The following is a 16,793-nucleotide window of genomic DNA, read 5'->3' as shown; positions in this document are numbered from 1 at the left end:
GAGGTCGCGGGTTTGGGAGGTGCTGTCGAAGCAGCCTTGGTGAGTTGCTGCAGTGCATCTTGTAGATGGTACACACTGCAGCCACGGTGCACCGGTGGTGGAGAGGGCGAATGTTTAAGGTGTTGAATGGGGTGCCAATCAAATGGGCTGCTTTGTCCTTCTTGAGTGTTGTTGGAGCTGCACACATGCAGCCAAGTGTTTATGCTCCACGCGAGCCTCCTCCCACCCTTCCGCGGGAAGCCCCCGACCCGAATTTCTGGGCCATGGAAGAAACCGCGCACGCACGAAAATTTGAATGGGACGCTCAGCCAATTAAAGGGACTGCGTACGGGAAAAAAGAGAGGGGGACATTGGTGGTGTTGACATCTGGGTAACACCATGGCTGGCCCTGACTGGAGCTGAATGCTCGCTGATGGTGTGTGTGTAGGCCTCACAAATGATTTAAAAAAACATAAGTACTTTGCGAGCTGGTAACCAAAGAGTTAATTCCATGATCCCACGCTCCCAGCAAGGAGGCTGCTCAGCAGGGAGCCCAATTCCCAGATGGGATACAATGCTGGAAACGCCAATTCTCCACAGAATACTGCCCACTGGGAGCGCACGATCGTGGGGATTAGCCCTCTTGTTCCAGCACGATTCCCTGCCTCACTCAGAGGATGCGGGGGGGGAGACGTACATTGGGACGGGAGATCACCGATTGTAAATCTTCAAAATATTAACGGGCCAGCGGAACTGCCCGGAATGAATGAGAAGGTATATCATTGCAGATACGCGGGCACCCCTGTCAATCACATCTTTATTAAAATACGCAACGACAGTTTACAAAAGCCATTTTTGGAAATTCAATATCTTAAAAAGGAAACAGAAACAATTCCGCCCCTAAAAAAATAAATTTGCAGTTGCATCAGTATAAATACATTAACAAAAATCCTATACATTGCTTACGATTTGTGCTTCGCCACATGCATATCCACGATTAAAAAGTTCCAATGTCCGTTTTTTTTTGTACCCTTACATATTTCACCAGAGCAGTTCAAAAATGCAGTCAGTGATTTTTGTGTTTTCGTTAATGAGTATACGATACACAACACACAGTTCGGGTCTTTTGTCGGATGGATCAGCAGTACGCGGTCAGTGTTTGAGTACAGGAGGAGGAGCGTCAGCCACAGCCTTCATTAGTGCTGCGAATTATAATAAAAATCAAAAAAATAAACATTTACCACGACAGCCCACCCCCCTTTTTCCCCTTTAATAACCCAACCAATCAGAAGTGCGGCGAATATTTTGGTTTTTTGGCATTGGCTACACAGTGGTTTGCAATTCATTCAAGTAAGGGTTAAAAAAAAACATTCACAGTAAAATAATACAAAGGCACCTCTGCTCTCCTGCTCTATCATTCAGTTCACAGCAAGAGTGCGGAGGTCCTGCAAAAAAAAAAGACTTTTGTACAGTGTCTAGCTTCAAAAACAAAACCCATTTTTGCAACGTGAAGTGAGCACGGTTACGAAACTTTGGTACAGCTTTTGATTTTATTTAAAATACGAAATGGTGATAAACAGTAAAAGCAGACGACTAAATTAAACGTCAAGTTTCTCTGGGTTAGCAAGCAAATCCCTGATGTGCTAAAGTGCCCTTAGTTTCTACTTTGGTATCTGCTGTTGCAAAAAAAAAATGAAACCCAATGAGCAACAGTATTCTGCCATAATAACAACAGCAAATGCTAGAAAAACTCAGCAGGCCAGGCAACATCCGTGGAGAGAGAAATAGAGTCAACGTTTCGGGGCGAAACCCTTCGTCCTGACGTTGACTCTGTTTCTCTCTCCACGGATGTTGCCTGGCCTGCTGAGTTTTTCCAGCGTTTTCTGTTGTTATTTCGGATTTCCAGCATCCGCAGTATTCTGCTATCATAACAGTATTCTGCCTCCTCCTCACTCCACGATCAGTAGTCACACAATGTTTGGATAGTCCACCTTGGGGGTCATCACGCTTGCTTCGTAGTTCAAATGCAGCTTACTACAGATCCCTAACCCTGAATGGGATCGCTTGACCGTGTGAGTTTACCTCCCTCCCCCTCCCCAAATATTCTCAAATAGAAAAAAATAATTCCGTTTAAAAACCAGAAGAAACTGTGAGGACAACAACAACAAAAATCCACTAGAGGTCCTTTTGCCACTGCCCCCAGGGCTGCAGTTCACAAATTAATTGCCGGTCAAGCTGTATTGCAGAGTGGAAACAGCGTACTGAATTACTAAGGACGCTGGTTGACACTTCCCTGCTCCACAATGACAGCTGGAACAGCCTTCCGCTTTTATTTTGTCGTCTGGGGGGGTTGATATGCTGGGATTCGCTGCCGAGCCCAACTGCGGAGGCACCGACACACAGACTGCAGCGGTTCAAGAAGACAGCCTGCTGCCACCTTTCTCAAGGGGGGCTGTAAAGGCGGCCTCACCAGCACCGTCCACAAACCACCCCCCCCCCCCCCACTTCCCCGTTCAACCAGATTTACAGAAGTCACATTTGTAATCATGTTCTCGAATCTCACCCAATTTTATAACCGTTAAATCACCACCACATCCCAAATATCTCATCGTACAATTCTATTCGTTGGAAATGATCCACAATGATGAATACAGTAGTAACACATTAATTGATCAGCAGTGTGCTAATAACTTTGGTCCAAAACGCACCCCCCTCCCCCCGCCAAAAAAATAGTATGCGATGGGAATTAGATCACAGGCTGCCATTCACTTGGAAATAAAGAAAACAATGAACTTGCATTTCTATAGCGCCTTTCACAATCCCGAAGAGCATTACAGCCAATGAAGTGCTTTTGAAGCGTAGTCACTGTTGCAATGTACTGAACACGACAGAATCTCACTGCGAGAGATTTGTTCGGTGAGTTAGGTGTAGAGAAATTGTAAAACCCGTTTAAAAACACACATACATGATTTAGTTACACTGAGGTTGGGGGGGGGGTGGTTGCGGGGAGGAGGAGAAGGAGAAGCTATGTGTTGGATTCTCCGGGTGAACGTGTAAGCAGGTGGTGAATGGGTGCAGAATGCTTATGGCTTTTAACCAGATGACTGCGCCACGCTGGTTCAGTGCGGTGTCAGCAACTCATACGCACTGCCGTCAACTGTTACCCACACTCGGGACTAGAGCCAGATGCGAAGTTTTAATCCTCACGCAGACAGTAAAGAGAGTGGATTATAGCAGCACCTGCACCTGCATATAGTTTAGGAGGTGTTTAGGCAAAGGTTACGGAACTAAGGGATGGGTAGATGGAGTTAAAATACATGATCCAACTGAATGGTAGAACAGGCTAGAGGGGCTGAATGGCCTCCTCCTGTTTCTGTGTTCCTAATTAATCAGCTTAGGACACTTCTTTGGTTTCATGAAGACCCAGCATAAACTGTCCTGGTAAATTCGCCTTTCAGTAATTTTAACAAACGCACATCGCATCAACCTATATTGCACATATGCCTTCTCCTTGGCTGGTAACACTATATGGCTGATTACAGACCAGTAAAACACACATTTTTCCCCATAGAATGAACCGCGCTGCTAGAAATGCAATAAAGCTTCGCCTGGGCCTTTGCCTTAATCTGAGAAGTAAGATCACTGACGCCACCTACGCTGCCTCATGGCGCAGCAACACCTCCCGGTACAGGAACGCCGCCCAGTATACCACTTACAAGTACAACACAGTCTCCCTCACAGTGCAACCGCTTTACGAGTTATAGGAAGGATTGAAGGAACAATCAGCAACCATCCAGCTCTCACAGCGTTCTGTATTTTGTTACAGCATTTCATTTTCGAGATCGCCGCACCTGGGGTTTTCAACAATCTACTCTCAAATTAGAATTAATCTGAAATATAGCAAGGCCCAGGGAGCACCATCTACCACCGCCACGGTCGAATTTAACCCAAATGTTGACGGTAATTGACTTTTAAGCAATGGTTTAATAGTATCTGTAAAGCTGAGTGTCAAGTTAGTGCAGACTCAGAATTTGCTGCCAGGATTGGGTGCACTGATAACTATGACCAGCTGTTTCACCTTGTCCAGGAACAGTCGAACCAGAGGACACTAATCTGCGGAAACGATGTCTCAGTGAGCGAGTAGTCAATCTATGGAACAGGCTCCCTAGGGAGGCAGTTAGTATTGATTCATCCAAATGCAAAGTAGAGAGATTTCTTTCATTTTGGGACACAGTGTGGGAGTAATTTGAGACGTGACAATGTGATAAGCGAGGAAAAAGATGACTTTGGACTTATGGTTCCCAAAAGCTCTCCAGCACCGAGGGCTTTCCTCACTTTCCCTAACTTTTTGACAAATTGCTTTTAAGACCTGGCCAACATAATGCACATCTCTGTAACCTCCTCCACCTCTACAACTCTCGCAAAGCTCTGCGTTCCTCCAGCTCTGGTGCCTCGTCTATTCCCTTCACCCTGCCCCTGGCGGCCATGCCTTCAGCCATCGAGGCCCCAAACTCTGGAATTCTGGGTCTGTTTTTAGACTAATTGGTAGAGATTGCTTGCCCCATGTTAGTCGACAACTCCATTATCGTTGTGTCATGTGACTGCCTGGATGGTAGGTGGCGAACTAGAGGGACCTCGGACTTTTTTCAAGCTAGCAGTTCCTATAACCTGCAAAGAGTCTTCCCAGCTGGACAACAGTAAGCTTTCGATTCTTAGACTTGCCGCTTATGAAGTAAGTTTCCTTTTGCCTGTGCCATCAGTTCAGGTGGATATCGCGAACTTACTACTGAGCATATTGGTCCTAAAATGTGCTGAAGCACAATGGGCGACAGGATAGCAATCAGCCTTTAAGGAAAGTAACCTGATGTTACGGAATCACATGACAAGGGACAATGCTACAAAGAGACTGCTTGTAGTTCATTACCAGAACAGTGAGCCTCTTCTCAATGGCTTAGTGCAGACATTTTGATAACTCGGGAGGTCAGCCAAGTGGCATATTATTTTGGTAGCTTTTGTACTTTAAAAAATCCACACATAATGACAGGAAGGTGGAAATGACTAAATTCCTAATTTTCGACAAATTGCTTTAAGACCTGGCCAACATAATGCATATCTCTGTAACCTCCTCCAGCTCTACAACTCTCCCAAGCTCTGCGCTCCTCCAACTCTGGCCTCTTGTACATTCCCTTCACCCTGCCCCTGGCGGCCGTGCCTTCAGCCATCGAGTCCCCAAGCTCCGGAATTCCCTCCCATAAACCTCTCCACCGCTCTCCTCCTTGACTACCCTCCTTAAAACCCACCTCTCTGGCCAAGCTCTTGGTCACCCGTCCTAATGGCTCCTCCTTTGGCTCAGTCAAACTTTCGTTCTGATGATGCTCCTGTGAGGCGCCTTGGGACCTTTTACTACATTAAAGGCGCTATATAAATGCAGGTTGTTCTTTTGTTTACGATCAGCTGTGCTGGGCTCAACCGTCAATTATTCCCCAAATGTCGGTGCGGCTTCAACCAACGCACACACTTCCATTCTCTTGGTCCCGTGGTGATGCACATCTGTGAAAAGGGAACCTGAAGCCACGAGTGTGAGGGGTGAAAATAGCAACTCCCCAGAGAGCTGTCCTGGCGGAGGCATCAAGTGCCCAGAGTGGGCATGCTTAAAGTGGCTCCGTTGCTGCTGCTTCTATACCAGTATCAGCTGATTCACGTGCTAAGGGTGTGTGCTGCTGGAACCCTGGGGGAACTGTACAGATGTAATCAATGCACCTCAGGATTACCACGGCAAAAATCTGTTCAGGTTTATACACAAAAGAAGCGTTTCATGATCATTATTAACCTGCTGTATCACATATAAAGAGCTATTTTCTTTCAACCCAAGCTTGTTCCCTTCTTGGTTCTTGTACATCTACCTGGTTACGTAACAAATCCATATCCACTTCTGTACAACTCTAAATTCCTCATTCTTTAGTACAGCACATCCTTGCCTCCAGACCACTTTCTTTACACTCTTATCTATCCCATCCATAATCATTGTCAACCGCTCACCATCACTACTTCCTTTAGCCCTTCTCCCACATGCTAGATCATTGGCTTCTTACCACTTGATCTCTCGCTCATTCCACTTCTTTCAATCCATGTCGAAAAAGCTCTTACTTAAATACCGATTTTTACCTTGACGCAATGGTCCACGCGTAAAATCAGATCCTTAAAATATAATATAGAATATTGCAAAAAAAACTCATTCTGCTCTGTATATTTGGTCAGCGTCGGAGAACATTTACTGACGGCTCACTAAGGTATAGCCTTCACAAAGCCCCCGATATGAGAGCAGTTCGAAAGAAACATGGTATAGTTTCCACCGTGGTCACCTCCTGCCTCTTTAGTATCAGCACGAGCAGGGCAATGAAGCCACAGACCAGGGCTTCTATAAGACGTCGCCTCGTGAACACCGGCGCGCTAAAACCACCATTACAAATTTTTATACACGAGGACATCTCATCACCAATACAGTACTTCTTGCAGAGTCGTCCAATCACCGAGAGGCAATCGGCCAATTTATAAATAATCTTCTGATTGTCCAGTAAACATGTCATTTGTGCAAGCGAAGTTACGTGACGCAGACAAGGCCTGGTTCTTGGGCCAATGGATCCAATGTTTTAGGCACACACAGGTAGCTTACCCCAGTGCCAAAACAGAAGTCTTCAGATTTGAAGGCAACTCCTGTTGGTTATACTTGCACGTAGTCCCTGTTTGAAGCATGCCCTCCTTATTGTGAGCGTGCCTCGCTTGCCGTTTCCCCTCGACCAGCTTAACCCGGCTTTCCAGTTGCTCTCAAGGCCTCTTCTAGCTTGGCTCTGTAGTTTACATAGCGCCTCTTCAAGTGCCCAAATTGATCGTCTTCCTCTTTAGCCAATATACGCAAGAAGTTCTGCAGCTCCGGGAGACTGAAGGCTTCCCACTGAAAAACAAATCATTTGGTTAAAGGCGCGACTTAACCAGCTGCACAAAAAAAGAGACAGAACTGAACTCAAACTCGGAACTAAAAGCAGAAATGTAGAGCAGATTGATGAATATCTTCATACACCATCCACAGAGATAAACCAAGATTACCTACAGGCTTCAAGATCAATGTGGAGGATCTAGACAGGCTTGAAGAACTCAAAAAAACAAACAAATCTTGGGGCACAGTTGGTGACTGATGTAATAAAACTCATTACATACTTGGTTTGAGTATAAAGCAAGGCTTTAATCAACTTGTTTCAGAACATGGAGGTCTAGTTGTACTTCACTGGTTCCTTGTCTTACAAAATGTCCTGGGAAAGCTGGGCCCACGCCCGAGTATTTATACTCCTTGGACGGCGCCACCAGCTGGCCGTCCAGCGTTATTTCATAAGTAGTTTCTTGATGATGAGATTTGTAACAGTAACTATTTCAGAAACCCGAGAGAGACTGGGAAACGAAGAGGCAAGATGGGCCAGACAGCTTCGCTCATCTGGAATTTTGTGAAACAGAAAGATAGGGTTATTGTTTTGGCCGTGATTTAATGAAGGATTACACTTGAAACGTCTACCTTCTCATCGACCTGCTGTGCATTTTCTGATTAAAACAAATGCCCGATTGCTTTTGAGTGGTCAGGTATTAAGACGCAACTTTAAAAAAAAAAAAAATCTTTGCTATTGAAAAAATTTAAGACCACTTACCAGCACTTCCCCAGTCTCGTGCTCGCGTAAGACAAAACTCAGAGCGTCGGAGCTGGGTCCTGCAAACAGTCGCAGGTAAAGAGGGTGTTCGGCATCCAACAGTTTGCTCATGTGCACTGCAACCGGAAGAGAGAAACCAGATGAGTTTGTTGGATGAGTGTTTGGTGTCATAAAGGCACTGAAATTCCTGGGGTTACACTCTGCTGGCGCACGTGCAGTGGAACATTCCCCCTCCCACCCCCCAGTGTTACTGCACTCGGAGAGTAATATCACCACAGAACTACTAGGCTGTAACTATTCTTGGGCCTATAATAATATCTGCTTCATCAGCTGATTCATATACAACTGATACAACTCCATCCATTAAGAGCAGCTAGCACAAGTTGAACTGGAGACCTTGTTGTCCTATATTCACATGAGGCGATATAGTGACTAACCACGTAGGGAGCGCCTTGATTCTTATGTAGACCTAACATGTGCCAGCTGTGGCTCAGTGGGTAGCACACTTGCCTCTGAGTCAGAAGGTTGTGGGTTCAAGTCCCCACTCCAGAGACTGGAGCACACAAAGCTCGGCTGACACTCCAGTGCAGTGCTGAGGGAGTGCTGCACTGTCGGAGGTGCCGTCTTTCGGATGAGATGTTAAACCGAGGTCCCGTCTGCTCGTTGAGGTGGACGTAAAAGATCCCATGGCACTATTTCGAAGAAGAGCAGGGGGAGTTATCCCCGGTGTCCTGGGGCCAATATTTATCCCTCAACCAGCATAACAAAAAAAACAGATGATCTGATCATTATCACATTGCTGTTTGTGGGAGCTTGCTGTGCGCAAATTGGCTGCCACGTTTCCCACATTACAACAGTGACTACACTTCAAAAAGCACTTCATTGACTGTAAAGCGTGTTGAGGTGTCCGATGGACATGAAAGGCGCTATAGAAATGCAAGTCTTTCTTTTAAGCCATGTAGGTTAGCGAGCACAGGGGCTGATGGGTCAAGTGTTAGGATACGGGCAGCAGGTCATTGATTGGTCACTCTGGCACATGAAAGGACCTGGAGGAGTAGGCCCCATCACTGGGAGCTGGAATGTCTTCCCTGTAAGCCAATAGCCAGACAGGTAGGGTGGTCCAAGCTGGCGTGCCACTGTTAGCCATGTGGTTTAAGCTGGTTAACCTCCAGCATACCTGGAGAACCCCCCAAATCTTGCTTTTTGCCAATCTGTGCCTAGGTTCCCTGGGTTTAGTTAAGCAGGATGTGTTCCTATAGGGGGGTGGGTGGAGAGAGAAGCAAACCAGAAACCTTACAGGCGGGTGCAGGTTTCCCAGGAGCTTGAATTGGATACCTTTACACGGGGAGATGAGTTTGTGTGTCTGTCGAACACCCAGCTGACCAGAGGGGAAGACAAAGAGGGCCATTAGAAAGAAAGAAAGACTTGCATTTCTATAGCGCCTTTCACGACCACCAGACGTCCCAAAGCGCTTTACAGCCAATGAAGTACTTTTTGTAGTGGAGTCACTGTTGTAATGTGGGAAACGTGGCAGCCAATTTGCGCACAGCAAGCTCCCACAAACAGCAATACGATAATGACTAGATAATCTTTTTTTGTAATGTTGATTGAGGGATAAATATTGGCCCAGGACACCGGGGAGAACTTCCCTGCTCTTCTTCAAAATAGTGCCATGGGATCTTTTCCGTCCACCCGAGAGAGCAGACGGGGCCTCGGTTTAACGTCTCATCCGAAAGACGGCACCTCTGACAGTGCAGCACTCCCTCAGCACTGCACTGGGAGTGTCAGCCTAGATTTTTGTGCTCAAGTCTCTGCAGTGGGACTTGAACCCACAACCTTCTGACTCAGAGGCGAGGGTGCTGCCCACTGAGTCCACAGCTGACACTTGAGGTCCATGTTAATTCATCTAAGAGAAAGACCCTGCAGCAACTGTTTAAAAGAGAACAATTTATAAAACAAGTCTGCCTTTTTCACAGCCCAGAGGGAGCATTTTTTTTTTCATAAAGAGAACAATAACACCACTGGTTTGGATGTAAATGTCACTATGCCTAGTATTCAATGTTTTCATTCAAAGGAATAAAGCTTATGCAATTTGGGCCTGAATGGTCCTTTTATTCACCAGATTTGGTACCTGTAGGCTTTTTTAATGTAAGAATCAGTCGTGCGTCATTCACTGCACTTTAGCACTAACTGTGAAGTTCCAAGAGGCTGTGCCCCTGACAAATTGCAGGAATTAGGCCTTCCCTTTATATACTAACGGTTCGAGTGTACAGAATGAATACTTCAGTCAATTTGCTGCAATCAAATTTTCAAGCATTCCAATTTTTTTTCTTTCTTTCTGGCACCTATTTCTTTTGTGTGGGAGGTGCTGGAGAAAGGAAGCAAGGCGGTGGAGTTGAACATTTGCTACTGCAATCAGTTACTTGGATTGTAAGGAAAATCTAGGCTGACGCTCCCAGTGCAGTGCTGAGGGAGTGCCGCGCTGTCGGAGGTGCTGTCTTTCGGATGAGACGTTAAACCGAGGCCCCGTCTGCCCCCTTTCAGGTGGACGTTAAAGATCCCGCGGCACTATTTCGAAGAAGAGCAGGGGGAGTTATCCCCCGGTGTCCTGGGGCCAATATTTATCCCTCAATCAACATCACTAAAAAACAGATTATCTGGCCATTATCTCATTGGTGTTTGTGGGAGCTTGTTGTGCGCAAACTGACTGCCGCGTTTCCCACATTACAACAGTGACTGACGTAAGAAAACTACTAGGCACTTGGTCTAAGCGTTAAACAAAGCTTTAATCAGCTGTTTTACAACATGGAGGTCTAGTTGTGTCCTTCACTAGTTCCTGTTAAGAATGTCCTGCGCAAGCTGGGCCTGTGCCCGAGTATTTATATTCTCCCTGGACAGCGCCACCCGCAGGCCGCTCTGCATTATTTCATGTCTTTCTTTCATGAATGACTGATTCATGTCAGTGACCGCACTTCAAAAAGTACTTCATTGGCTGTAAAGCGCTTTGGAACGTCCGGAGGTCGGGAAAGGCGCTATAAAAATGCAAGTTCTTTGTTTCTTTGATTGCCATTTTTTAAGTTAGTACGAGTTTTCCACCTCATTACAGCAACTTACGCTTCACACCAGTACGCCTTACCTTGCTCTTCCTTGCGGGACTGCTTGAAGAGAGCAAACTTGGCAGGGTTATCAGCAACCGTAAACTTCTTCAGCAGGGCCTCGATAACCTCCTTCACTGTATTGCTGCTGCTGATGTGGAGAGTGTTCGTAGTATCCTTGGGCAGGTAGAAGGCAGTCTCATTGTTGTTATTATACGTACGGCTCCCTGGAGTTGCTATGGACCGTATGGTGATTGGCCTGCGCAAGTCCATCTGAACTTTGATAAAACCAGTGTATACTTCATTTGAATTCTGGAGAGGAACACAATATAGAAATCAGAAAATAATGTGCGTTGCCGTGGTCCTATACGCACAGCGCAGCATTAGAACTGAGACAGAGGGTAGAATCTCTTGGGGTGGGGTGGAATTACCATCAAGAAGTGTTATCTGGTGATATTACATAGAAATTACAGCACAGAAACAGGCCATTCGGCCCAACTGGTCCATGCTGGTGTTTATGCTCCACACAAGCCTCCTCCCACCCTATTTCATCTCACGTTATCAACATATCCTTCAATTCCTTTCTCCCTCATGTGTTTATCTAGCTTCCCCTTAAATGCATCTATGCTATTCACCTCATCTACTCCTTGTAGTGGCAAGTTCCACATTCTAACCACTCTTGGGGTAAAGATCCTACAATTATAGAATAGTACGGCACAGGAGGAGGCCATTCGGCCCATTGCGTCTGTGCCGGCTCTTTCGAAGAGTGATCCAGTTAGTCCCACTCCCCCGCTCTTTCCCCATATCCCTGCAATTTTTTCTCCTTCAAGTATTTATCCAATTCCCTTTTGAAGGCTACTATTGAATCTGTATCCACCACCCTATCAGGCAGCGCATTCCAAATCCTAACCACTCGTTGCGTTAAAAAATGTTTCCTCATGTTGCCACTGGTTCTTTTGCCAATCACCTTAAATCTGTGCCCTCTGGTTATTGGAAGCAGTTTATCTTTATTTACTCTCTCTAAATCCTTCATGATTTTAAACACCTCTATTAAATCTCCTCTTAGCCTTCACTGCTCTAAGGAGAACAACCTCAGCTTCTCCAGTCTATCCACGTAACTGTAATCCCTCATCCCTGGAACCATTCTAGTAAATCTCTTCTGTAAACTCTCCAAAGCCGTCACGTCCTTCCTGAAGTGTGGTGCCCAGAATTGGACACAATACTCCAGCTGGGGCCGAACTAGTTGTGGTAAACCACTGTTATTGTTTTCATTGTTGTTCACTGTGGTTCACTAGTTATCGTTATTGGCACATTGTTACCTCTTGCTACTCACTGTGTACCAATGCATGCCTCAGCTGGCTCCGCCTACGTGACCTGGTATAAAGGTGGCTGCTCGGCAGCCCACTTCCTTCTTGGGACCAGTCGCCCACGAGAGGCATGCTCTGTTCTTTAGTTAATAAAAACCTTTTCATTACTATCCTAATTCATCGCCTTTTATGGAATAATTGATAAGCGTATCAATTTTATTAACTAAAATTAAAATGTCGGGACCTGAGCAGCAACAACAGCAGGCGTTGCTGCGAGCCCTCAGACCAGCATGCCTGGACCTCGACCCTCAAGCGGCGGGTTCAGCTACCAATTTCGAACACTGGCTGAGCTGCTTTGAATCCTTCCTAGAAGCCTCCGCCGTGACATCGGAGGAGAACAAATTAAAAGTTCTGACCGCCCAGGTGAGCCCTCAAGTATATACACTCATCCGGGACACTACTACGTACGCGGCGGCTCTCGACCTGCTAAAAGGGCAATACAAGCGCCCAGTGAATACGATTTACGCCAGACACCTCCTGGGATCCCGCAGGCAGCAACCGGGGGAATCGGTAGAGACATTTTTACGGGCGTTACAGACACTCTGCAGGGACTGCGACTGTAAGGCGGTAACGGCTGCGGCGCACGCGGAGGGACTTATCTGTGATGCCTTCGTTAAGGGCCTCCAGTCCGACTACTCCCGGCCGAGACTGCTCGAAAGCAAGGAGCTCGACCTGAAGACGGCCGTAGCCCTCACGCTCTCACTAGATGCGGCCCACCGAAACCTCGAAGCATACTCACGTAACGGTGCCGCGCCATGGCCATCGCGACCTTGGGACATGGGACCGCCGCCCCCGGTACCAACTACTGCAGCAATGTCCCAAAATCAACTGGGACCACCGCCCCCGGTACCAACTACTGCAACGATGTCCCGTAACCAGGCCCAAAAATGCTACTTCTGTGGCCAGTTAAAACACCCTAGAGCACGCTGCCTGGCGAAGACCGCTACCTGCTCTGGCTGCGGGAAGAAAGGCCATTACGCCAACGCCTGCAGAGGGAAACCCGCAAACGCCAGCAGCGCCGCGTGTGAACCGTGGGGGCAGCCATCTTCTCCGCCATTTTGTGCACCTCCGGCCGCGTGGGGATCAGAATCATGGCCGCCGCCATTTTGCCCGCCGCACTCAACCGCCATTTTGTCTCCGGACTCGACCACCATCTCGTCTGACGACCATAGCGGCTCACTCAGCCATACACTGGCCTCCGTTACGCTGGATCAAGCTCTCCCTCATCATCTGTCCAGGTCCATGATGGACATTACGGTAAACGGCCGCGCCACTACTTGCCTGTTTGACAGCGGGAGCACGGAGAGTTTTATTCACCCCGACATGGTGCGTAGCCACTCCCTCACGGTCCTGCCAACGCGCCATCGGATTTCTATGGCGTCCAAGTCCCATTCAACGGACGTCGGCGGCTACTGTGTGGTGACCCTTTCGGTTAGGGGCACCGAATATAAAAATTTTAAACTTCTTGTCCTGCCCCGTCTTTGCGCTGCCGTTCTGCTAGGGTTGGATTTTCAGTGCCACCTCAAAAGTGTCACATTGGCATACGGTGGACCCCTCCCCCCACTCACAGTCTGCAACCAACAGTTTTCAAATCACCCGCCGCGCACCACTTGCAGTCTTTCCACACTCAAAGTCCCCCCCCCCCGTTCGCTAACCTCACCCGCGACTGTAAACCCATCGCTACCAAGAGCAGGCGGTACAGCGCCGGGGACAGAGCTTTTATTAGCGCTGAGGTGGAGCGGCTCCTGAAGGAGGGCATTATCGAAGGGAGCACCAGCCCCTGGCGAGCCCAGGTTGTAGTCATTAAGACCGCCGATAAACGCCGCCTGGTCATTGACTACAGCCAAACCATAAACCGGTACACCCAGCTGGACGCGTACCCTCTTCCCCGCATATCTGATATGGTCAATCAGATTGCGCAATACAGGGTATTCTCCACCATTGACCTTAAGTCAGCATACCACCAACTCCCTATCCGCCATGAGGACTGCCAGTATACTGCCTTCGAGGCAAACGGCCGCCTCTACCACTTCCTTAGGGTTCCTTTCGGCGTCACCAACGGGGTTTCGGTCTTCCAAAGGGAGATGGACCGGATGGTCGACCAGAACGCGCTGCAGGCCACCTTTTCCTATCTGAATAACGTCACCATCTGCGGCCACGACCAGCAGGACCATGACGCTAATCTAGCGAAATTCCTCCGTACGGCCCAGCGGCTGAATCTAACATACAATAAGGAGAAATGTATGTTTCGCACCAAGCGCCTTGCCATCCTCGGCTGCGTAGTGGAGAACGGAGTCATTGGGCCCGACCCCGACAGAATGCGCCCCCTTATGGAGCTCCCCCTCCCCCACTGCCAGAAAGCACTGAAGAGATGCCTGGGGTTTTTCTCTTACTACGCTCAGTGGGTGCCCAACTATGCAGACAAAGCCAGACCCCTCATCAAGTCCACCTCCTTCCCCCTGACATCAGAGGCGGGTGCAGCCTTCACTCTTATCAAGAGTGATATTGCGAAGGCCACAATGCACGCAGTGGATGAGTCCATCCCTTTCCAAGTGGAGAGCGATGCGTCCGGCTTCGCCCTAGCTGCAACCCTTAACCAGGCGGGGAGACCCGTGGCCTTTTTCTCAAGGGCCCTCCAGGGCCCCGAGATTCGACACTCCTCTGTCGAAAAGGAGGCCCAGGCTATTGTGGAAGCGGTGCGGCACTGGAGGCATTACCTGGCCGGAAAACGATTTACCCTTCTCACTGACCAGCGTTCTGTTGCTTTTATGTTCAATAATAAGCAGAGGGGCAAAATCAAGAGCAACAAGATCTTGAGGTGGAGAATTGAACTCTCCACCTACAATTACGATATCTTGTACCGGCCCGGGAAACTCAATGAGCCCCCAGATGCTCTATCACGAGGTACATGCGCCAACGCGCAGGTTGATAGACTGCGGACCCTCCACAATGACCTCTGCCACCCCGGGGTCACCAGATTCTGCCACTTCATTAAGGCCCGCAACCTGCCCTACTCCATCGAGGAGGTCAGGACTATGACCAGGAACTGCCAAACCTGTGCCGAATGCAAACCGCATTTTTATAGGCCAGACAGAGCACGCCTGATCAAGGCTACCCGCCCCTTCGAGCGCTTGAGCATCGACTTTAAGGGGCCTCTCCCTTCCTCTGACCGCAACGTGTACTTCCTCAACATAGTTGATGAGTACTCCAGTTTTCCCTTTGCCATCCCTTGCCCAGACATGACCAGTACCACGGTCATCAAATGCCTGAATGACCTCTTCGCCTTGTTCGGGTTCCCTAGCTATATACATAGCGACCGGGGCTCCTCTTTCATGAGCGACGAACTTCGGCAGTACCTGCTCGCGAGAGGTATTGCTACGAGCAGGACCACCAGCTACAACCCCCGGGGGAACGGCCAGGTGGAAAGAGAGAACGCGACGGTTTGGAAGGCCATCCTCTTAGCCTTAAAATCTAAGGGCCTTCCGACCTCTCGCTGGCAGGAGGTCCTCCCTGCGGCGCTCCACTCCATCCGGTCACTGCTTTGTACTGCCACTAATGCCACCCCTCATGAGCAAATGTTCGTTTTCCCCAGGAAGTCCACATCGGGAACCTCGCTACCGACATGGCTGACTTCTCCTGGGCCCGTCCTACTGCGGAGGCACGTAAGGACCCATAAAACGGACCCCCTGGTCGAGAGGGTGAACCTCCTACACGCCAACCCCCAGTATGCCTACGTGGCATACCCAGACGGGCGGGAGGACACGGTCTCCATACGAGACCTCGCACCCTCGGGCGCCCCTGCATCACCACCGTTATTCCCCACCACTTCTCCCAACCCAACCCCTGTAGACGGCATGCCGGAGCCCCAGGACCCTTCGTTGACCACTCAGACACCAGATTCGACGTTGGATACTGCACCACCGCCGCCGCTGCTGCTACGACGATCAGGACGGTATACAAGGCCTCCTGACAGACTTACCTACACGAACTTTTAGCACACTTCACCCCGCTGGACTCAATTTTAAACAAGGGGTGAATGTGGTAAACCACTGTTATTGTTTTCATTGTTGTTCACTGTGGTTCACTACTGTTATCGTTATTGGCACATTGTTACCTCTTGCTACTCACTGTGTACCAATGCATGCCTCAGCTGGCTCCGCCTACGTGACCTGGTATAAAGGTGGCTGCTCGGCAGCCCACTTCCTTCTTGGGACCAGTCGCCCACGAGAGGCATGCTCTGTTCTTTAGTTAATAAAAACCTTTTCATTACTATCCTAATTCATCGCCTTTTATGGAATAATTGATAAGCGTATCACTAGTGTTTTATATCGGTATAGCACAACCTCCTGGCTTTTGTACTCTATGCCTCCATTTATAAAGCCCAACATCCCATTTGCGTCATTAACTGCTCTGTTAACCTGTCCTGCCACCTTCAGAGATTTGTGCACAAACACCCCCAGGTCTCTCTGTTCTTGCACCCCCTTCAAAATTGTATCATTTAATCTGTACAGTCTCTCCTCATTCTTCCCCCCAAAATGTATCATCTCACATTTCTCTATGTTGAATTTCATCTGCCACGTGTCCGCCATTCCACCAGCCTGGCTGTGTCTTCTTGAAGTCTATTACTATCTTCCTCACTGTCTACTACACTTCCAAGT

The 16,793-nt window shown here is 48.3% G+C and overlaps 1 protein-coding gene across 3 annotated transcripts in view; it reads right to left on the bottom strand.

Moving 5' to 3' along the window:
* Positions 1–779: 779 nt before the first annotated feature.
* rassf3 (Ras association domain family member 3) overlaps positions 780–16,793 on the bottom strand; it is a 251,321-nt gene continuing 235,307 nt past the window's right edge. For all 3 annotated transcript variants that reach the window (XM_086009444.1, XM_086009445.1, XM_086009446.1), the window contains 3 exons: positions 10,810–11,080; positions 7,674–7,789; positions 780–6,931 (listed from right to left, as the gene is read on the bottom strand). In XM_086009444.1, coding sequence (XP_085865570.1) covers positions 6,782–6,931; positions 7,674–7,789; positions 10,810–11,080 — 537 coding nt within the window. In that variant the 3' untranslated portion in view covers positions 780–6,781. The remainder of the gene's footprint in view (positions 6,932–7,673; positions 7,790–10,809; positions 11,081–16,793) is intronic.

This window comes from Somniosus microcephalus, chromosome 16 (assembly GCF_052327205.1).
Source record: "Somniosus microcephalus isolate GS21.2 chromosome 16, FLI_Smic_1.0, whole genome shotgun sequence".
NCBI classification, from domain to species: Eukaryota; Metazoa; Chordata; class Chondrichthyes; order Squaliformes; family Somniosidae; genus Somniosus; species Somniosus microcephalus.
Note: the sequence above shows the minus strand (reverse complement) of the source record. Positions and strands in the feature narration are given on the sequence as shown.